The following is a 23,649-nucleotide window of genomic DNA, read 5'->3' as shown; positions in this document are numbered from 1 at the left end:
ACTGGTGTGAACATCTTGCTGCCTATAGTGAAGGGTGATGTTGGCTACCTATACAGGAGGGTCATCTGGTTGCCTATACTGGGAAGGTCATCTGTCTACCTATACTGGGGTGGGTGACCCACAACATCTGGCTGCCTATACTGGTTGGATTTCTGCTTCTCTCTACTGGGGCGGGGGTCATCTGGCTACCTATACTTGGGAAACAGCTGGCCGCTTACACTGGTGGGGGGGAGGGGGGGCTGCGGACACAGTCATCTGGCTACCTATACTGGGTTTGGTATTCAGGTTAAATTGCAATGTTGGTACTTTGCAATAGGATAAGTGGGTTTTTCATTGCAGTCTGGGCACTCGGTCTCTAAAAGGTTACTAATGACTATGCAAGTATAGGGTGGGATCATGTACCCATGCACAGCATACAACACCAGCAAAAAAATGCTAGTGCAAACCCCAGAAATAAAAACAGTATGAGTACTCCAACAAATGACAGCAGCTTATTCAGACATTTGCTGAAATCCCCACAAGTTGCATGGATTATTAGGATCACAATTAGGTTACTCTAACTTCATATTACTGATCAATGTACAGGTGCATAAAAGAAAAGATACTCAGGATGAAAAAAGACAGATGTAAAAAGTGACAGGAAAAAAGTGGATGGAAGATTGCTACAGGCAAGAGAGCAGAAAGACAGAGAGGTGCAGAGAGAGGAACTTGTCACAGGAATAGGACAAGGCCAAACTGTGAAAATCTTTAATACTACTATTTCTTAGATATGGAAAGCACTTGCCAAAGCCCTTTGGAATGAAATGTTTTGCTTCATATGGAAGAATAACATAAACATTTCCTAGAATTCAAAGATAAGCCTGCAGAATAAAGTAATTACTTGCAAGAGTATTGCTTACATTTATAACATAAAAATACAGCCAAACACTTTACTTGTAACTAGTTACTTAGCAATTCCAGATCTGTACATTTTCACCTACAGAACACAAATATCCCCATTAAATATTACTGCGATACTATCCATAAGATACTGCCACACAGCATTTGTGTTTTTACACAAATCTACCAGATCCAAAGATAACATAAGGATTGCACTTTATGGCATTCACAACAGTAAGAAGCACTATCTTTTTAACAAATTACCTTTCTATGATATGTGTCTCTTGGTTATCTTTAGAAATATGAAAATCTGTCAGCTTTACCAACAGGGACCTGGGAAATCTGTCACCTCGCTCTCTAATTTACACTAGTCTCTCTATAATTAATGTGCATTCGGCAGCATGTACCGGAACTTGACAACACGAGTCCTGTGATTTGAAATAAAAGTTATTTGTGACACGAGTATCTAGAACACAGGAAGAGGCAACATACACACTGCTGTCTGAGGTATTCACAGTTGGTGGCCATGTCTCCATTCCCTGCAATCCTGAAGTAAGACGCTGCAGAGATCCTTGCCCTCTAATTGCTTTGTTATGGATATTAAAATATGCAACCTAGCAGAGGGTAGCATTAAGCGAAAGCCCGCTTTCTGCTGCCTACGAAATGATGGGATTTAACTACAGAAGTGCAGCAAATCCTGAGCAGTCTAATAGGCAGATGGGGAAAGTAGAACTTTTAACAACCTTCTCACAAGCAAAGCTACATCCAAGGAGGATCCCCAGAGCAGCACAGAGAAAGGGATTTCTGATTATATTATCTTCTACCAAACTCTAATAACTTCCCACTGGGATTTAGACACAACCTATATTTCACTTAGAAGGGAGTCTGCTAATGGTGTCTGGCAAGTGATTACTATTTAAAACATGTTTGGAGTCCCCTGGTTCATGTTGCTCTTCCTCTGACTTGAATCAGTCTGCTCCTCTGAGAATGGCTGGAGATACACCACAGGATATACTTTATATAATATGACCAGGAACTAGGAGAACAGAACAACTGGTGCAGATGCCTTTAGATTGTAGCCTAATAGATTTATCTAGCTAGAGGTACCGCACGTATTGCTTTCCTTGCACAGGCTGGGAATATGTCAGACATTAAATTGCTTGAAGCAGCAAAACTCTTCTCTACCGCTGCTCAATACAGCACTCATCCTGATCAGCCTGCAGAAACACACTAATTCCAGGTCATGAAGACACAGGGTGGACAGCATTCTTATAAATAAATACTGAAAAAAACCCGCACAACATAAATAACACATTTAAACACAGACCGTACAGTACAAAATATCTCCATCATTTTCTATAAAAGCAGAAACATTTTATTTTATTGTACAATAACTTTACCTGTTTCAAGTTTCACTTTAGAGAAGTTTAGTTAAACATGCAAACTGCCGTGCCCTTCTCCATGCAATAGTTTCACTGCATGAAGACTTTCACAAACAGATCAATATAAGTAATCCTGAATTAGCAAGTGACAATACTGCAGCACAGATATCGCTGTAATACAACAATCTGCTGTCATAATTTGCTAATGGAGTACAGTAATGTGAATTAACTGAAGTGCAGGCTGGCCTTCTCCGATGCATTAAAACCTAAATGTAACAGAACAACCATCACAACTTATAGGTTGTGCAATAGTCTAAGAAGCAGCCTGCACTGTTGTCATCAGCCTCAAGATGACTATCCTGCCCTCCTGGAGCTTACATTTAATAGGGGTGCCTGTTAATTTGGGAGCAGGATGTTGCAGATCGTAAAATATCAGTAACATTCCCTAACTCTATCCTATACAAAAGCCAAACTCTATTTGGAGAAGTTTCACCACAATATCAGCCATACAGATGTCCCTGATAATCTATTCGAGAAAAGGTAAATATTTATCATAGGAAAAGGGGTAGCGTCCACTTATTGGAATAAAGTTCAATCCTGGGTTATGGTTCCTCTTTAAATCTGCGAAAAGATTGAACACTATACCTAAAACGGCATGATTAAGGACCATTGTTTGTCCGAAACGTTCGGCAACTTAAGGTGGCCACTAACGGTCCAATTTCTAGCGAAAATTCGTTCGAGCGATCAGAAATTCTGATCCGAAGAAAAATCGTTCACTACACCATCAACGAACCAATCTTTGCTTCCTATCTATCACAACCAGCAAGAAAATCCAAATTTTGGTTTGACAAAAATCCAGTCGGAAGAATTTTTTTTATAATCGTTCATAATCAATTATGCCCATCAACTGACATTATTTTTAACCAATCCGATTAGAATTTCTGATCGCTCTAACGATTTTTCGTTAGAAATTGGACTATTAGTGACCACCTTTAGTGTACTGGTTTTATCTGATTCAATATTCTACATTGGTCATTGTGCGGAACCTCTATTCTTCAAAATTCAATCACAGAATAACAGTACAAGCAAACATTAACACAGTTATCCTTTTGATCCCCATGTTATTCAGGCTGTGTCCATTATATCCAGAATATCCAGAATATGGGGAAAAACAATGATCTTACTTTTTGGGCTCGTTTCCACTGTTGCGACGCGATTTCGCCGGCATTCCGACGCTTGTAAAAACGCATGCGGATGCGTTTTTACCCGCGATTTCGCGTGCAATTTTAACCATGACACTGCCAGGGCAAAATAACATTAAAAAAGGTGCGAAATCGCACGCAAAATCGCGGGTAAAAACGCATGTAACAAACGCATGCGTTTTTACTATTAAATACATTAGCGGCGATTCGCACGGATTCCCGACGCAGGCGAATTCGGTGGGTCCCGTCGTGCAGATTTGGCCCGCCGCCAAATCGCTCCCGCACGCCGCACATGTGGAAACAGCCCCGGCCACTTCAGTGTAACAAGCGAATCCGCATCTCGTCGCCGCATGCGGATTCGCTATGGTGGAAACGAGCCCTTTGTCTGTAGAAGTGGCAGGAGATTTAAGGTAAGTGATAGGACTTCTACCAGTACAGTTATTCACAACGGCAGGTGCCCCGCCCTTGGATTTAAACCACAAGGTAGTTACGTTAATAGGGGTCACGTCTCTGATTGTTATATTAGGTTGACACATGTCACATCATTTATTTGACACCAGCTAACCTAGGGGGAAATGGATACATTAAAAACAAAAAGTCTACTACTGAATGCCCACAACAGACTAGGAAAACATTGGTGCCTTCAATTAAAGTGAAAACAAATTAAAAACTAATATGCCAGGAAAAAATAGGTCACTTTCCAGGAAAGCTCTCTCCAGTTCCCACAGTTTCTATTTTCCTTCAGGTTTGTTGTACTCCAGTCCAATGGCATCTTCTGTCACAAGCTCTTTCTGGTTACGATACTGATACATGGCATTCCTATCAATCACAGCCACCCTGTACAACCAAGTAAGAGGTGAGCCTAGTGGCCATCTTGGATTTTGGAGTTTCTAATATCTTCACTTCCAATACATCAGAAGACAACAGATCTGGAAGAGAAGAGTAGGAACAGCAGGGCCCATGGTTGACCTCCTGTAAATGTGTTTAACACTCCCCACAGGCAAATATTTAAATTATGTGTAGATTTAAAAATGTTAGATTTAAAGTGGAAGTAAATCCAACTGCAGTGGAGTTGGCAGCTACTTTTGAGGTGCATGAGGTATAACTGTATACAAGTGGACAGTGACACAAGAAACAGCTACAATTAAACTAACCCAAAAACACAAAACAAACTAACTGCCCATAATTGCAAAATATTTGCAAAAGTAGGTTAACACAACACAAAATCAAAAATAGGTCAGAACTAGATCAGAAATGGGGTACAGGATCAAAGCTAGGAGTCAACAACAGGAATGGGACAAGGAACTCAGAGAGCCACTTGCTGGCGGGGTTCTAAGTCCAAAACAGTCCAGGCAGAAAATGCCGTCAACAGGTGAAACAAAAAATGAAAGTCTATAGATTAATTTTAACTTCCAAATAGTATATTGACTTCTAATGATGGAGTTTTATTCCATGTAAAAATAATATAGCAATGTTTTATGGCCATTAAAAACAGTTAGCCACTTCCGGATAGCGGTGATTGAAATCAACATCCTGCTTGTGGCTGCTCATTCCTGCCAGTGGGTAGATTTCAATCACCGCTGCACTGTTCGCTTGCTCTCGCTGTTCCTGCTTCTGTCAACGTTGCTGCACCCAATTTCATTGGCTCCTGACCCTGTGATTGCTGTGAGCCAATCACAGCAATCACATTTCTTAAAAGGGCACGGATGGCTCTGGTCTTAAAAGGTACCATAGCCATCTGATCCCAAAGTGGTTAATAAAGCCAGTGTAAATAAAGAGATGCTCTGACTGAAGTCTGACTACATGGGCCACTTCCTTGTTTAAGGTGTGTAATTCAGGCGCTGCTACGGATAGCAGAAAATTGTCCTGGCTGTTCACCAGGCATTATTTATAAGGAAATAAATATGGCAGACTCCATATTCCTCTCATTTTAAGTTGTAGCATGGACGAGCTCTGTTGACAAGCCTTTGTTGTTGAGCTTTGGTGAACCCTAGTGCTTAAACGGTGAGGAGGGGGGGGGGGGGGGCTCCGGATTATCCAGAGGCTTCCCTCTACTTAGGTAAGTACCCATTCGGGGCTCTTTTTTTCCTTTCAGGTAGACTTCAAATCCCACCTGTGCAATTTACACCACCTTGTTTTTTCTATCCATACTATTAAAGTTTAATTTTCAGACCAGGAAGAAAATGAATAAAATTTACTTCACTTTTCTTTTAAAGCACAATTATTTCCAAAGAAGGTACACGATAGATTAAAAACAAAGAATTACATTTCCCCTTGTTTATGTAATCTTTGCAGCTAAAGCTGTATTTCAATGTTAGAAATTCATATTGTAATAGGCTGTCATATTCTGCATGGTGGATGATTCCAAAAGTCATAAAATGAGACAACAACATTATTACCTTATGATATATTAACAATCTAATTAGACAGAATAAATATATTTTAAGATTTTACATTCCAATTTTGCATTTTTTTTTATACAACCTCATTACATGGTTTATGTACGGAATATTTCTAGACTTTTACATTTTGCAGCCAATTCTACACTTGAGGCTAGTAAATTGTAAATGAAACTAATCAGTTTTCTTGGAATCAATACCCCGTGGAAAGAGCATACATAGGAATTATATCAACACAAGTCACTTTATTTTCTTGCACACGGCATAACAGACTTTACTGGACCATTACCATCTACTAATTATCAGGAGCCGACATAAACAGTACTACTCCCTAATGTAATTCTCTGCAGTATTCCTTCCCAGTTTAATAATATTATAAGAAGAAAAGAGGAAACCTGTAGACATGAGCACATATTGTATGAGCACATATTGGTTAAAACATCCTCTACATAAACGTTGAACAATATAACCAATATAACTGCAGTAAACAATATTTGCATCTAAACTGACCACATAACAGCGCTAATGCAGTTTCAGGATAACAAAACCACAGGGGGAATTTATTGAGCAAGGCTGCTGAATCAGTTAACGAATGCAAATAAAGAGGCTTCATATTTACAGCTTTAGTGACACATAGAGGGAAACAATACACTTGGACACATTTCTTTATATATTACTGGCCAGATGGTGGCTTAAAGGACCTTGGTCACGAAAATCTTAAAAATTAAAATACATGTAAACATATACAAATAAGAAGTACATTTCTTCCAGAGTAAAATGAGCCATAAATTACTTTTCTCCTATTTTGCTGTCACTTACAGTAAGTAGTAGAAATCTGACATTATCAACAGATTTTGGACTAGCCCATCTTCTCATACGGGGTTCTTAGGGTTTCCTTTATTTTTAAAAGGACTTAGTGAATGGCAGTTGCTCCATCCACCTGCCAAAAAAGTGTACGTTGAGCAGGGAAGCTGGCCAGCATCATTGTATAAATCCTTTTCAGGGAATGTCTTTATAAAGAATAGAGGCCATGCTGAGATTCCCCTATGGAGAGATGGACTAGCCCAAAATCTGTCAGTAATGTCAGATTTCTACTACCTACTGTAAGTGACGGCAGCATAGGAGAAAATTCATTTAAGGCTCATTTTACTCTGGAAGAAATGTAGTATTATTATCTTATTTGCATGTGTTTTAAAGATTTTAAGATTTTCGTGACAGTTCCTCTTTAACCACACTTAAAGAGACTCTGTAACAATTTTTTCAGCCTTAGTTCTTCTATCCTATAAGTTCCTATGCCTGTTCGAATCTGCTCTGGCTTACTGCAGTCTTTCCTAACTGCACTGTCTCTGTAATAAATCAATGTATCTTTCCTCTGTCCTGTTTGTCGGGCTAAAGCTTGATTGTGTGGAATGTGCAGGGCTGCTTGTGATTGGTAGAAGCGATACACACCCTCTGCAGGCCCCCTGCATACTCACACACTATGCTTAGCTGAGCCTATTAGAAGCTGGTTAGTTTGTTTGTAAACACTGCCTAAAACTGTTAATTACAAGCCAGGATTGCAGCAGAGAGTGGCAGAAACAGCACAGAGGGGCACAGGAGAAAATAAGGAATAGAATGGTATGCTTTTTAGTGTAAGAATATTAGAGTACAGATTCTCTTTAACACATAAATGTTTACTGGTTGGGTCGTGCAATGACTGGCAATACTACTTTTACAGCACTTTGTTTGTGCGCACATGCACAATGTGTGGAAAGTGGTGATTTTTAAAAATTAAAAGAAATTAGGAGATATACGACCATGCCCCCCCCCCCCACCCACCCATTATCCCCTTTTACTTAATACAGTATGGTTATTCTCTACAGAATTCAGAACCCATCGTTATGGGGTTCTGACCACTAAACAGTACCAGACAACATGCTTCATAACTTTGGGGTACTCTGCAAGAAGAGAGCCAGAAAGATTTTCCTCCTTTGCATAGCATCATTCTTCAATGTAATGGACAAGGGGTTAATCTCCACCTTGGTGCTTAGGGGATGAGGTAGCTTCCCCATGCAATTTGACAGTGGGAAAGCAAGGGGAGAGGAATCGCTCCAATAGTGCATTAAAGCTTTTATTAGTAAAGCACACAAAAAATATTGCACTTACAAACTGTTGTAGTTACAGATCGCATTAGCGGGCCTTCCGCGAGCTCTCTTGCAGCTCCTGAGCTTGGCCAGAGCTAGCAGGAGCGATGGACATCGGAGAGACGCAAACAGCGGGCAGATCCTCCTCTCAGCGTGCCGTCTGCCGTCACTACGCGTTTCGCCGCTTGACCACACCTTCTTCGGGTGATGCGGTGGCAAGACGGAAGTGGTTAAATAGGCTAAAGGGGCTGTGCTCATTAGTCAGGGAATGCCTGGAATAGGCGTTCTCCTGTGAAGACTCAATTAAACGTAATTGTTAGCAGGTGGGTACAGGTGCTACGGAGAGCTCACTGGTCACATTTAAATACAAAAAATATATAAAATATAAAGAATAAGCTGGCCAAGCTCAGGAGCTGCGAGAGAGCTCACTGGCGGTCCCCCAAAGCGATCTATAACTACAACAGTTTGTAAGTGCAATATTTTTTGTGTGTTTTACTAATAAAAGTTTTAATGCACTATTGGAGTGCTCCCTCTCCCCTTGCTTTTCTACATAGACCACTGGCACCATCCAGCACTGGGAGCAAGCACCAGAAGCATCAAAACCACTAAAGGGCCAGCGCATAGCAGACTAGTGCAAGTAATAGTACACTTCTTTAATTAGGCAGTGGGTCCTGAGGAAATGTACAATGGGAGTTGAAAGCCGTATTACAATAAGGGGGCCCCAAGACATCCTCCTCCATGGAAGCAACAAACTTAAAGAGAAACCATAACCAAGAATTGAACTTCACCCCAATCAGTAGCTGATACCCCCTTTCCCATGAGAATTTTTTTTTTTTCCCCATTTTCACAAATGGATTTTCAGGGGGCTCTGTATGGCTGATATTGTGGTGAAACTCCTCCCACAGTGTGATGTCAGCACCATGGTTCTGACATCACACTGTGGGAGAGTTGTTGCATTGTGGGAAATAACAGCTTTTTACAGCTGTTTCAACTGCCAAAAAAGCAAGCAGCAGCTACTTCCACTGGCATCACCTGCCAGCAGTAAAAATGTCACCAAGTGATAAATGTCACAATGTAAATCAGGGATAGAAAAGATTTTACAATGGGCAAACACTGACTAAATAATTTATACATAATTATTGTAAAAATGAAGCACTTCTTTTATTACATTATTTGCACTGGCATTCCTCTTTAAGTGGTTAAACAAACAGCAACACTGTCAAAACTTTTGCTGATTGCTTGTTCGTTTCAAGTAAAATGTAAATAAATAACTTGCCAGTAAGGTGCCAAGATTGTGAAGAAATTCCTCATTTATGATCTGGGGTCGAAAAACCTGTTTAAAAAAGATTTCGGGAGAATCATTATAAATATTCATTTACAGCTTAATGTTGTATGTACAATATGAATAGTTCAACTTTTAACAACCTTACAATTGAAACATGCATCTGAATTTTAATGTGATCTTCAAGTACAATCAATTTTAACAAAATTCAGTTAAATGTGGGCATGGTTTTCTACTTCGTCATGTGATAAAACAAATAGTTTGACCAAAAACTGTGATCATTCATTCACTTTGACTTTATGCATGTGCAGATGTTTTATTCAGCTGAAAATGCCATCAACTAAAAAGAGGAGTCAGCATGAGCTACCAACACTTGCTAATATTATTTCACAAAGACATAAGAAACATTCTAAGGCAGCCTTTCTCAACCTTTTTACCCTGGAGGAACCCTGCAAATAACTTTTGGATCTTGAGGAACCCCTGCAAACAATTTTTTGATCTCGAGGAACCCCTGCATTTATTTTGCAGGAGGCATGGTCTTTAAAATATGTGTAGCTGTTAATTTCACTACTCCCTATTACATTGCCACTCATTATACTGTCTCCTTAGCCCCCAATTTAGTGCTTCTTGTTGCGGTACCACCTATTATAGTGTGCTCTATTATACTTCCCCCACATTAGGGTAAAATGCCAAGGTACCCCTGCAGAGTGCTCAAGGAACCCTGGTTGAGAAAGCCTGTTCTAAGGAATTTGTTTAGAAGAGGAGCATAGTAGATACAAAATGTGATTATTTTTTTTAAAGATTCTTTATTTTTGAAATTGAATAAAGAGTAACAGTAGACATGCAAAGTACTCAAATGACTACTACAAGTAAAAACTGAATACCATAGGGTGACCAGAGCCCCAGGAGGCATACATACATTCAAACCAGCAACATAGAGTAGTAGAACAATGAGAGGGCAAATAATACACCCCATGATAAAATGTAAAGAACATCTCAACCAAACAGGCAATATACAGTATGTCTGACCTCACGTGTCTGCCCCCCCCCCCACGTGACCTGGTTGTTGACTCATACAACATATAAACATTATCTAAAAAGTGAGCCCTGGAGCCCAAGTAGGGATCAAACAGCTAGGCCCCGCCACTTGTTAGACCAGAGAAAATAGCATCAACCAAGAAAAGATTATAACAATAATTCCAAAGCAAAAACCGAGGTATATGGGGCTCAAAAAATGTTCAAGAAAAGGAGAAAAAAGGAAAAGGGAGAAAAAGAGAAAGAAAAAAGAGAGAGTCAAAATACACCTAGGATAGGAAGGTTTTGAAAGGCTTTGTCAGCTCCAAGCTAATGAAATAGGTTCAGGAATCATCCAAGAGAAATATTTATCAGAGGGGTGTAGCATTAATAAATTAGGAAGAGCCAACAGTAAAGTTTTTGGTCAACAGGGACTTATATTCATCAAATTCTAAAAACTTTATCCATGGAAGCCATGCGCGAGAGCACTGCTCATCGAGATTATGTAGCAGGGCTGTGAGAGACTCCATGGTATGGAGATTTCATATATTTTCATTGGAATAGCTTAAATGGGAGAAAAAACGGAGGGAGTTGGGCATGAATATAAACATTGTGCAGTTTTGTACGATTTTCTGTTTGTCAAAAAAAAAATATATATATTTTTGCAGTGCCACAGAAAATGCTGGTGTTCTTAATAAAATAATTAACGGGTCTGAAGAGGAGCTTGGACTCTGCATCAAAGCAGCTGGCCTCTGCTCAATTCCTACCATTAAATTAACTAGCAAACTTAACAATGCTTACAAGCATCCTGTGAAGTGAACTGGCCAATATGGAACACAGGACATGCAAAGCATTGTTTAACATTGGAGATGGGGGGGGGGGGAGGGGGGGGGTGCCACAGACCGAACATTAAAGAAACCTTATGTTGAACCCACTCTGTTTAGGGTAATGTGTGTGCGTAGCATGGGAGGGGAGTTCATCCCACAAGCCAGACTATTAACTAGTAGACAGTCTAGTCTGGATTGCTACTAAGTAAACACAGTAAGAACTTTGGAGGTTTTGCTTGTCCCATTTTAACAGTTAAGACTGTCTCAAAGCTTGTTGTTCTCTAGTTCCTCTTAGGGCCACTGCACACCAAAAAACACTAGCGTAATCGCAAACACGTAGCGCTTTTTGAAGTGATTTTCCTAGGCGGTTCTAGGCATGTGCCTAGCTATTTTCTAATTAAGCCTAGCGATTTTTAGAGTGTTTTGGTGTAACGTCTGTTATTTTTTTTAAATTTGCTGCAGGACACGCGTTTGCGTTTGGGAAAAAAAGCTCATCGCTCTGGTGTGCTCCATCCTATTCAAATAGATTAACCAAGCGCTTTTCAAAACAATGGAGTTTTTAAAAGCTCTCATAAGCGCTCTTGGTGTGCACCAGCCCTTACTGTGTGGGAAGATTGTTACATCTAGTTATCATGCGTAGGTGTGATTTTTGGCTTCGGTTTCACTTCAGGGACAATATTATTGGTTGCTACTCCACAAAGATCACTCCAAATAAGAGTTCCCTTTAGAAAGGTGTAGAGGGACCGATGGAATACTGTCACTATACAATTTTGGCTGTACAACCTTGTTTAATCTTTTATAGTATAAACACATTAAATATATTTTGTTCATATTCTTTATCAAGGAATATATATATATACTATTGTGGTCGTACAACAACAGTTTAAAGATAAAGTCATATTTATTGGGCATAATAAAACTCTTTGCCAAGGTAAAAAGTTATTTCTACATCCAAAATGTGTAAAAATAGAAAGCTCAAGAGTCTATATGTATTTATATTTGGATGTAACAGTATCCACTTCTAGAATAATTTTTTGTGACTTGTAAATACACAATTTTATGATATGGCTATGAGTATTCAAATGATGTGTGCTAATAAAATAAAGTTGCCTCTTATCTGTTTCGGGGCCAATTGCTGAATGGTGAGGGGTGGATGGAAAAGGACTCTGTGCATGATGGACAGGGAGGGATAAGGAGGAGAACAATGGCTTGGCCTGTGCTCAGACTTTATAATCCAGCATTTTGTTGATGCATTGGGGCCAACGTACACACATTAAGCTGAGTAATACACGATACAACTTTCCATCAGATTGACGGATCAATCAGATAATTTCCAACCGGTCCAATCGGATTCCGATCAATAACGCAATCAATTTTGGGTATTTAATGCAACATTGATCACATTTTTGAATGGGAACAATTTGGACATCTACACACGATGCAACTTCTTATCAGATCACCCGTGGATCTGATGGAAAATTGTATCATGTGTATAGGCTTTAAATTCTCGGCAGACCAACAGTGTTCTATGATTCCTCCTTTTAAACCATGTTTAATTAATGAGTATTCCTTGGCGTCTCCTAAATATCAGTTTATACACGCGCCTATAGTTATCTTATCATGCCATATGTCAATTATGGTATGATTTAATAATATGAGATGTCTCAGAATAACAATTTTCCTACTGCCTTACCTAGTGCTGTAGTTTACATCTATGCCAACAATAACATCATGCTAGGTATCCAAACAATCATCGTGCTTCAGGATACAAAACTATCCCAGAAATGAAACCAAAAGTTTATGGGATGTAACAAAATCCAAAACCTTCATGACATTAATTGACTCTGCAGTGAGATTGTCATTAAATATCAAGTAGGTAGTAGTTGGTAGGTAGTAAGACAATGTATAGGGATGTATTTTGAGAGATCAATAACTATGGTCAGTGAGGTACAAATAATTGTATTCCATTTTTAATTACATTCCATTAATTACATTCCATTTTTACATACATTTTCCTGAAATTACATTAGCAGTAACTCAGAATAATTTGCATATCAGTGACCATCCCAACCAAAGCAGATTAGGAAAAGCAATACCGAGGTCTTAATAATGTACCCAAATTAGTTTAGTGTGTATTATGGCCATATAAGCTCATATTGATTACAATTTTTACTCATTCTTAAAAAGCGCAATAACTGCTAAAAAAAACAATTGTTCTTTTTTATTTTGGTTGCATTTTTTATTTTTAAGTTATTTGTAAGACTTTTTTTTCTGTTAATCTTTCATTAAATATGCCTGTGAAAGAAAAGGACATTTACTTAACTAACTACGTACAGAGAGGCCCATTTGTCAGAAGAAACCTCAAAATCAGATAAACATCTCTTAAACTGCAAATAAGTTGACATGGTTGACTGGTTAACATGATTCAGCACTGAACACCTAAACTTGTTGTGTTCCATTGAGATTTAAAGGAACCAAAATGAGGGCAATTCAAACCACCGCTGTGTTGCCAATATTGCTGAGTGCAAGTGTACGACATTCTTGCATTGAATTTACATGCAACCTTCCGCAGGCAGGGTCAATTCCAGATTTTCACCGTTCTGTTGCTCAATCTAACCATAAACAATCAAATTAAGTGATTATTATCTCTACAAGTGGCAAAAAATAATTTGCATCCAACTTGCAAATTCCCCTTGTAGGTTTCTCATCTGTCAGTCTTCACTTCAGAGCTTTAGCTTGCCTGCTGAGCTGATAAGATTACTATTTCTCTGTGACAGCTGAACAAATTATTCATGCACAACATGCAATCACGGTGCTAAATAATAGAAAGTAACCCTGAGAATGTACATCAGTGTGCTAGGCAGGGTTGCATGGCAGACTACATCCTGCGCATTGTATTGCCCTCACAGGTAAGTATGAACCTTAACTCTTTCCTGCACTTGACCCCCAGAAACACTTTTACAGTCATTTCACAAATTTGCTTCAAGTCTAAAAAAATGTGCTGAAGTCTGAAAAATTACTATTGTACCTGTGACGTTACAAGATGCAGCACTATTGCCATATTAGGAAGACATGTTTTCAGATATTTAGCCTGAATGCTTGATGGGTGCTTGCGTCCCGAGACACTGGACAAGGCATTGATAATTTCCTCTGCAAAGCAAATGAAAAGCACAGCGCTGTTAGAAAAATGAATATCAAATAAAAAAGACATTTTAACTAAAGAAAAAGATTAGAAAAAGAATAAGTTAGCTGTGCTACAACTCCATTTCAAGGTATCTTCCTAGGTTAGGTACACCAGAGAGGTGAGTGTCCTGGAAAAAAAAAGTCTAGATTGTCCCCCCCAAAAACACATTATATGTATCACTTTGCTGGCATAAGTAATAAAAAGTTATTCCTGCGACCCAGCTGGAATTCCAAAATTGTCAGGAATCTTAAAAACTCAGGAATGTGTAGTGCTTAATCTTGTAATCTAACTGATAAAGGCTTTACAACTTGTGAAGAACAGATTTCCCAAAAGCAACACTGTTAAGGTGGCCATACACTTATAGATTTGCAGCAGATTTGACCATCAGATAGATTTCGGTCAGATGCCTGTCGGGACGAATCTGACAGGAATCTATCTGATGTGTGCCACACACTAGGAACAGATTTCCAATAGATTTCAGAATGAAATCTATTGGAAATCCATCTAAATACATTACTGCACCATTCGATCCAATGCAACTATATGGACCATCGATCTGCTGCCAGCAGAAGATCCACCTAGATTTTCCATCCTGTCAGATAGATCAAATCAAGAGAAATCGGCTGCAAATCGACCGATAGATTGGACGGAATTGATTTTTGATCGATTAGTTCCATAGAAACGATCAATCGATCGATGGCTGAAATCGACCAGTGAATGGGCCCCTTTAGACTCTTATTCACAGGAGGCTGAACGTAGTGCTTGCCAAGCTATTCAGTAACCCGCCCATCCCCCCCGCTGGCCACAAGCACCATCTGGCTGCAATTTAATGCAGCTACATGGCACCTTTTGGAAACCCAGTATGTCAGTGTTTGACACATGGGGCCATATGCAATTCACTTTTTCATCTGAGTTTTCTCCTAGAAGATAATTTTTCAACTTCTTTTTAAAATAACTTTTCAGCACTTTACAAACTAAAAAGTACTAAAAAGTAGATGAAAAGTTACTTGCAAAATTATTTTGAGTATTTTCTTGCTTGCTGGTGGTTTAAAATGGATTTTATTGACAAGTTTTAAAATATCACCTAGGAGAAAACTCAGGTGAAAAAGTGAATTGCATATGGCCCATAGTGTGGAACAAGAAATCCCCTCATATCATCACGGGATTCACTGCCGTAAAAGCATCAGAAACATTCTGCGCCTGCACAATTAAAAGTAATGAGCATGTGCAGAATGCTCCTGGCCACAAGTGTGCAATCGATGGGGTGAGCAGACAGGACCATGCATGCACAGTGGCCGTGACTGGGAGTACAGTTGCAGATCTTTCGGTAGTAGCAGCAACAAAATGGAGGGGACCCAGAGAACACAGAGGGAGCTGAAAGACTAAGAGTTGCTGGAAGAAACCTTAGGTAAGTTGGGTGGCTGGATGGTGTAATGGTTAAGGGCTCTGCCTCTGACACAGACCAGGGTTCGAATCTCGGCTCTGCTTGTTCAGTAAGCCAGCACCTATTCAGTAGGAGACCTTAGGCAAGTCTCCCTAACACTGCTACTGCCTATAGAGCTCGTCCTAGTGGCTGCAGCTCTGGCGCTTTGAGTCCGCCAGGAGAAAAGCGCGATATAAATGTTATTTGTCTTGTCTTGTAAGTAAAAATCTACTTTCTTGTTCCAATTCAGGTATGGTTTAAACTGCCACTGTAAACCAGGTCTTAAGGTGGCATTACATTAAAACAGTAGAAATTATAAAAAACACTCACGCCCTTTTTACAGGGGGTGGTGCTAGCACTTGGTACAGGCAGTTGAGAGGTGTCCATCACATTAAGGCACATCTCAGCACAGCTGCAGGTGAACCATTGACAGGTTTGGGGTTACATACTGTATGTTGCCATTTGACGCAAATAAATTGCATAATTTCATAATAATTCGGATGAACTGCCTAACAATTGCCCAGCTAAGCCTCCCATGTAAGTAATTTATGTAATGTCACGCATTTCCCTGAACACCGTGGTAAGCTAATTTTACTGCATTCTGAACAAAAGCCTTTGCCAGCGTTTATGATGGGCATGGGCACTGAACAGAGCATTGCCCAGCAAATAATAAAAAAATCTCCCCAGAACTAGTTTCCCACTGAAAGGATATATAATATTGTCCAATGTCCTTAATTTGGAACTGAATTGTTCTGTGACTGGGACGCAACCGCCGCGTGCATGCACACTGGCGGCGGTGGGCGGACAAAGACCTAGAGCCCGTTTTTAAATGGGCTTGGGTCTACAGGACCATAAAATGTCTATTGGGCAGCACGGTGGCATAGTGGTTAGCACTCTTGCCTTGCAACGCTGGGTCCCCGGTTCAAATCCCAGCCAGGTCAACATCTGGAAGGAGTTTGTGTCTGTGTGGGTTTTCTCCGGGCACTCCGGTTTCCTCCCACATCCCAAAAACATACAGATAAGTTAATTGGCTTCCCCCTAAATTGGCCGTAGACTATGATACATACACTACATGATACATACATAGACATATGACTATGGTAGGGACTAGATTGTGAGCCCCTCTGAGGGACAGTTAGTGACAAGACAATAAACTCTGTACAGCGCTGCGCTGCGTGATATGTCGGCGCTATATACAGTAAATACTTAAATAAATAAAATAAATACATATTGCATGTAGCTAGGCTTTATTTTGGAATTTAATTCTATAAGCCATAACATTTGTTGTGTTAATATGTAGTGGACAGATATCTACTCCACAGGTTCTCAGATTTCCATTGGTCCCAGCATGCATTTTGCAGCACAGTGAATACTTTTACAACTGTGTGATTTACCAGCTTGTGCCACTTGCTGGCTAAAACAGATTAAAATTGGATTCTGCTATCCTAGTAATGACTTTGGGTCATCTATTGATTGCCTGTATTTATTGGTCTGCTGCCTTCCTTGACTACACCTGTCTGCTCACAGTATTGACATTTGCTACTTCACCTGATTGACTGACGACTGTAAGTAGCCCCAAGAACCCGAGAGAGACATGGAGGAAAGGCCAAATCCCTTTGCAAGGAGTCCTGGTGAAAACTGGCCACTCAAAGTTCAGCCCTTACATCTATCTTTGCTGGAAACAGTGTCCACACAAAACCATGATAGGTCTAAACATCAGAGATTAGCATTATATTCTGTGCAAAACAACATGTAGTAGAACATTTCTATTTTACAATACACAGAGCAATAATTAGAATATAAAAGAAAACTTCAAATGTATATTAAATTACCATGGGTCACCTTTCCCAGATTGAAATAAGGAGTTAAAATGTATTAAAAAAAACACACAATCTTTCATATCATATCCTATTACCCAGAGTCCCCGGCAGCTCCTGTACTATGTGATGGATGAGAAGGTCCAGACATCCTGACAGGTATTCGTTGACGCTTTGCTGCTCCTTTCCTGGTGTGGTTTTCCGGCTGTCTCTTTCAATGTACATCACAAGTCTGAAAATAGGTAAATGTAAAAGATTAGACATTCTGACAAAATAAAATAAAATATAATTTTTTCCAATGTCACTAAAGTCAAGCTGAGGACAACAGGAAAGATCTGAAGCACAGAGCAAGCACAAAATGCGTTATCATTGCATTAAATGTGCTTCAATACTACAACATTTTCCTGAATTACAGGATGTTCATGCCAGGAATATGTTCTACAAACCCACATGAAATTTATATTTTGCATTCATTAATTGATACTTTCTTATTAAAAACAATGACAGGTCAATCAGGTGTAATCATTTAATACCAAAAGTAAGAAGAACAGTAAATTACATTTTTTGTAGCTCACAGGAAGTAGGTAGTAAATAACTAAGACCTCCACCTACTAACAGGAAGCTACAAAGGCACTGGAGGTGTCATGCATGGAAGTGCACTGCTGTGCAAAGTGGTTTTCGAATTGAAAGCGTTACTTCCAATGCTAATTGTAACGTGCAGTGCATGCAGATTTGCACTGAATGCAGAATGTCACTGTTGTGGAAATACTGAACACCAAACCACGGGATAAAGGTGAAATAAAGTAAAGGTTTATTTACAAAGTGCAGGATATATACATGTGAAAATGCAGTTGGTGCATGAACATAAATACAAGCGTATGCAAGTAATCTGTACAAGTAGCAATATGATTGCAAACAACTGGTAATACAATAGCAGGGAGAATGTCTTCTGATCAGAAATACAACAACCCATTGAATATAAATATACAGTGTGCACACAGTGAACCCCGGACCCTCTCTAACTAAGCTAACTAACTAAAATACAGTATATACACAGGATAATATACATTCAAGCGCAGGACAAATGCAGCAGGCAATAGGTTAGTCAACAAGCTGAGATCAGATATCAGGACGTCTAGCAATACAATCGGTAAGCAGTAGAATAGTCAGAAAAAGCCAATATCATACACAGGGAAGTCAAGCAAACAGTAATCAGGAAAACATACAAACAGGTACAGGTAACAGGAATCGAGAATCAAATAATACAAATCAAGGACCAAGTAACAAAGTAGTGACCAGAACACAGGCTCTAGGGCTATCCACATCAATGAACTAGCAAAGGTGTTCTGTTGGAGCTGGACTTATATACTCTGCAGGATGGTCATGCGACATCTTCAAATGCTGCAGAAACACAGTTGTTGAGTACAGAGACCTCTGCTGGTGGGCAGAGGGAACTTCAGGAGGATTGCAAAAATGTTCTTGCTGAGAGAGGTGACATCTGCTGGTGAACAGAGGAAGCCCATGCGAAAGTTCACAAATGTCATCAGCAGGAACAGATCGTGACACTAATACTTACAATTGACAAAACTCAACATGGCTGCCAGTTCAGTTTTGGGTTTATATTATGTTACTGTTCATGAATCCATAATTAGAGTCACTGGTCAAAAATGATATCCATGTCAGAGTTGCCAGGCAAAAACAATTGTTAAAAGGAACATAAATACTAAATATATACATTAAAACAATGTTTATTTATTTTCTCAAGCAAGCCTCTGTTACTGTTCCTTTGGCCATGAAATGAATATGGACATAGGAGAGCTGTGGGTGGGAGTGGTACACAATCACTGGCTTCATAGTTTTGTATTGTAGCACAAAGCTTGCAGCGGTAGCAGTGCAATACATCAGATCACATACATTAGGACCCATTCTAAATGTTTTGAAGGAATTCAGGGTAAGTGCACCTAAAAATGCATGTTTGTATTTTTAATGTTTCTAGTCCCTGGATGGAAGCTGCTGTTTCCTCAGGAACAGAGAACAGCCAACTGATACAATGTACAATTTTTCAAAGATGCTAAAGAGTAATCAAACCCTTTGTACCTAGTGATTAGACACGTGCAACATTCAAGGATGGGGACTTCTATGTATATCATTCTTTTAAAGCAGGGGTAGGGAACCTATAGCTCAGGAGCCAGATGTGGCTCTTTTAATGGCTGCATCGGGCTCACAGACAAATCAGTAGGGGTTGATTCACTAAGCTACACTGCTCAAGCAGCTCAGCTTAGTGTGGCAGCACAAGTACAGTTTTCAAGGTAGGCACGCTACTGCTGTGGCATGCACTACTAACTTACTCGCCCTCCCTCCAAAACTAACAGCTGCTCCAAATGTCCCACTCTGGACCCTGTCAGGTCTTTGTAGGACAAGATCCCCGCACTTTGATTGGCCCAATAGGCTGCGAGGATCTCGTCCTACAAAGTGAATCAACCCCCAAGTCAGCTAGCTAATTGTACAAGCTGTTAGTCGGTATTTCTCCTGTCTGGCTCTCAGGGAAATTGCTGAAATTTAAGAGAAGCTGAAGACGTGTCTGACACTTCCACTGCCCGGTGGATGAACTGTATACACATCACCATAGCAACAGGGATGTGAGCCCTCTGTTGCGCATGCACATTGTCCCAGTTTGAATCATATTGTATGGCTCGCAGGGAAATACATTTTAAAATATGTGGTGTTTATGGCTCTCAGCCAAAAAGGTTCATGACCCCTGTTTTAAAGGGACACTTGAGCCAGGAATAAAAAAATCAGTTTTACTTTCCTGGGGCTTCTACCAGCCCCCTGCAGCCATCCTGTGCCCTAACAGTCACTCACAGAGCCTGTGGTCCCCCGCTGCCAGCTAGTTTCGTTTTCGCTAACAGGCCCGACAGGCTTGGCCACGCGTATTTTTCTTTGCGTCTGTGCAGGACACTATTGAGAACGGGAGCATGAAGAAGGATATGCATGGTCAAGCCTGCGCAGGCGCAGAAAGCACCCAGACTCCCTGTCAGCAAAAACAAAACTAGCTGGCAGCAGGGGACCAGAGGCTCCGTGAGAGACTGCGAGGGCACGGGACAGCTGCAGGGGGCTGGTAGAAGCCCCAGGCAAGTAAAACTGATTTTTTTATTCCTTACTTAAGTGTCCTTTTAAACTGCAACAATGGATAATCTGAGTATCTATAGCCAGAATGCAAGATATGTTCAGTGGATGTGGGAAAAGGCAGCTCCTAAGTAGGGACTTTTGCAGCACACTTGTAAACAAAGTGATATGTGAAATTACTCTTGTGAGTTCACCTGTCCATTACTTGTAAAACAATTTTATGCAAATTACTAATAATTTTGTTATTATTTGATGAAACAAAGCTTACAGGAAGTAAAGGTAAAAGAGCTTATACTTGGACACAAAAGAATACACAAAATGGGCCAGCTGCAGAGAAAATGAATATGCACAGGTTTAAACCATTAGTTTGATAAACAACCCCATTAGATACTGTATCTGTTTCACAATGTGTTTAAAAAAAATCTCTAGTCCTCATTAACTTCAAAGTGTTTTCAGCGAAGCATAATATATTTCTTAACATGCACATTTGGGTTTTCTCTTTCCAGTTTGAATCAAATTTGTACTAGACAAGGGTTGCATGGCAGAAATAAAGGACCACTCCAGTGAAAGAAGTAAGCAATTCAAATCTGACAGAACTGACAGGTTTTGGACTAGCCCATCTCCTCATAGGGTATTCTCAGGGTTTTCTTTGTTTTCAAAAGCATTTCCTGAATGGCAGTTGAACTTCCAAAATAGTAAGAAACCAGCCAGCCTCTCTGCTCACTTGTTCACTTTATTTTGTCAGTTGGACTTTGCAACTGCCGTTCAGAAAATGCTTCTGACAGCAAAGAAACTCTGAGAATCCCCCATGAGGAGATGGACTAGTCCAAACCCTGTTGATTCTGTCAGATTTGAACGGCTTACTTTGCTCACTGGAGCGATCCTTTAACTGATTCATGAAGGAGAAGCTAACTGTACAGTATATAAATTATTTAGTCAAGATATTATACCTATGGAGCGTAAAGGTGTGCAGACACTTAGAAAAATCTGAATCTTAGAAAAATAAAGACAATAAAAAAAATAAAGACGGATCATCAGAGTCAAAGAATCAGTAATATTCAAAGAAAAAAAATACACTGCAGACACTTTGTCCCAAAGAACTGGTCCTCCACTACTCCCTCAGCATTGCTGCCAGCCTCAGATAACTGTCAGACTATAGGCTCTACAGCTTCTGAACACCGCAGTGGTAATTGTGGTAGCTGCCCTTATCTGCCAGCCTGGTATTTGGCAGAATGAAGATCCCTGGTTGGAAGACAGTGGCATTCAGGAAGAAGAGGGGTCTCAATCAGTGAAGAGGAAGAAGTCTGCCTTAAAGAAACTCTGAAGTCTCTTTTTTTTTTTTAAACTGTTTTTGTCATAAAATCCTCTTAACCACTTAAGGACCACAGTCTTTTCGCCCCTTAAGGACCAGAGCCTTTTTCTCCATTCAGACCACTGCAGCTTTCACGGTTTATTGCTCGGTCATACAACCTACCACCTAAAGAAATTTTACCTCCTTTTCTTGTCACTAATACAGCTTTCTTTTGCTGCTATTTGATTGCTGCTGCGAGTTTTCGTTTTTATTATATTCATCAAAAAAGACATGAATTTTGGCAAAAAAATGACTTTTTTAACTTGCTGTGCTGACATTTTTCAAATAAAGTAAAATTTCCTATACATTTGAGCGCGAAAGTTATTCTGCTACATGTCTTTGATAAAAAAAAAAAACATTCAGTGTATATTTATTGGATTGGGTAAAAGTTATAGCGTTTACAAACTATGGTGCCAAAAGTGAATTTTCCCATTTTCAAGCATCTCTGACTTTTCTGCGCACCTGTCAGGTTTCATGAGGGGCTAAAATTCCAGGATAGTACAAATACCCCCCAAATGACCCCATTTTGGAAAGAAGACATCCCAAAGTATTCAGTGAGAGGCATGGTGAGTTCATAGAAGATTTTATTTTTTGTCACAAGTTAGCGGAAAATGACACTTTCTGACAAAAAAAAAGAAAAAAAAAAGTTTCCATTTCTTCTAACTTGCGACAAAAAAAAAAAATGAAATCTGCCACGGACTCACTATGCTCCTCTCTGAATACCTTGAAGTGTCTACTTTCCAAAATGGGGTCATTTGTGGGGTGTGTTCACTGTCCTGGCATTTTGGGGGGTGCCTAATTGTAAGCACCCCTGTAAAGCCTAAAGATGCTCATTGGACTTTTGGCCCCTTAGCGCAGTTAGGCTGCAAAAAAGTGCCACACATGTGGTATTGCCGTACTCAGGAGAAGTAGTATAATGTGTTTTGGGGTGTATTTTTACACATACCCATGCTGGGTGGGAGAAATATCTCTGTAAATGACAATTGTTTTATTTTTTTTACACACAATTGTCTATTTATAGAGATATTTCTCCCACTCAGCATGGGTATGTGGAAAAATACACCCCAAAACACATTATACTACTTCTCCTGAGTACGGCGATACCACATGTGTGGCAGTTTTTTGCACCCTAACTACGCTAAGGGGCCCAAAGTTCAATGAGTACCTTTAGGATTTCACAGGTCATTTTGAGAAATTTCGTTTCAAGACTACTCCTCACGGTTTAGGGCCCCTAAAATGCCAGGACAGTATAGGAACCCCACACATTACCCCATTTTAGAAAGAAGACACCCCAAGATATTCCGTTAGGAGTATGGTGAGTTCATAGAAGATTTTTTTTTTTTGTCACAAGTTAGCGGAAATTGATTTTAATTGTTTTTTTTCACAAAGTGTCATTTTCCGCTAACTTGTGACAAAAAATAAAATCTTCTATGAACTCACCGTACTCCTAACGGAATACCTTGGGGTGCCTTCTTTCTAAAATGGGGTCATTTGTGGGGTTCCTATACTGCCCTGGCATTTTAGGGGCCCTAAACCGTGAGGAGTAGTCCTGAAACCAAATGTCGCAAAATGACCTGTGAAATCCTAAAGGTACTCATTGGACTTTGGGCCTCTTAGCGCACTTAGGGTGCAAAAAAGTG

The 23,649-nt window shown here is 39.8% G+C and overlaps 1 protein-coding gene across 4 annotated transcripts in view; it reads right to left on the bottom strand.

Moving 5' to 3' along the window:
- ULK4 (unc-51 like kinase 4) overlaps positions 1 to 23,649 on the bottom strand; it is an 892,004-nt gene that overhangs the window by 419,728 nt on the left and 448,627 nt on the right. For all 4 annotated transcript variants that reach the window (XM_068236316.1, XM_068236318.1, XM_068236315.1 and 1 more), the window contains 3 exons: positions 17,631 to 17,764; positions 14,137 to 14,258; positions 9,262 to 9,318 (listed from right to left, as the gene is read on the bottom strand). In XM_068236316.1, the coding sequence (XP_068092417.1) occupies positions 9,262 to 9,318; positions 14,137 to 14,258; positions 17,631 to 17,764 (313 nt within the window). The remainder of the gene's footprint in view (positions 1 to 9,261; positions 9,319 to 14,136; positions 14,259 to 17,630; positions 17,765 to 23,649) is intronic.

This window comes from Hyperolius riggenbachi, chromosome 5, assembly GCF_040937935.1.
Source record: "Hyperolius riggenbachi isolate aHypRig1 chromosome 5, aHypRig1.pri, whole genome shotgun sequence".
NCBI lineage: Eukaryota > Metazoa > Chordata > Amphibia > Anura > Hyperoliidae > Hyperolius > Hyperolius riggenbachi.
The sequence above is the reverse complement of the archived record's forward strand: the minus strand, read 5'-3'. Positions and strand labels throughout refer to the sequence as shown.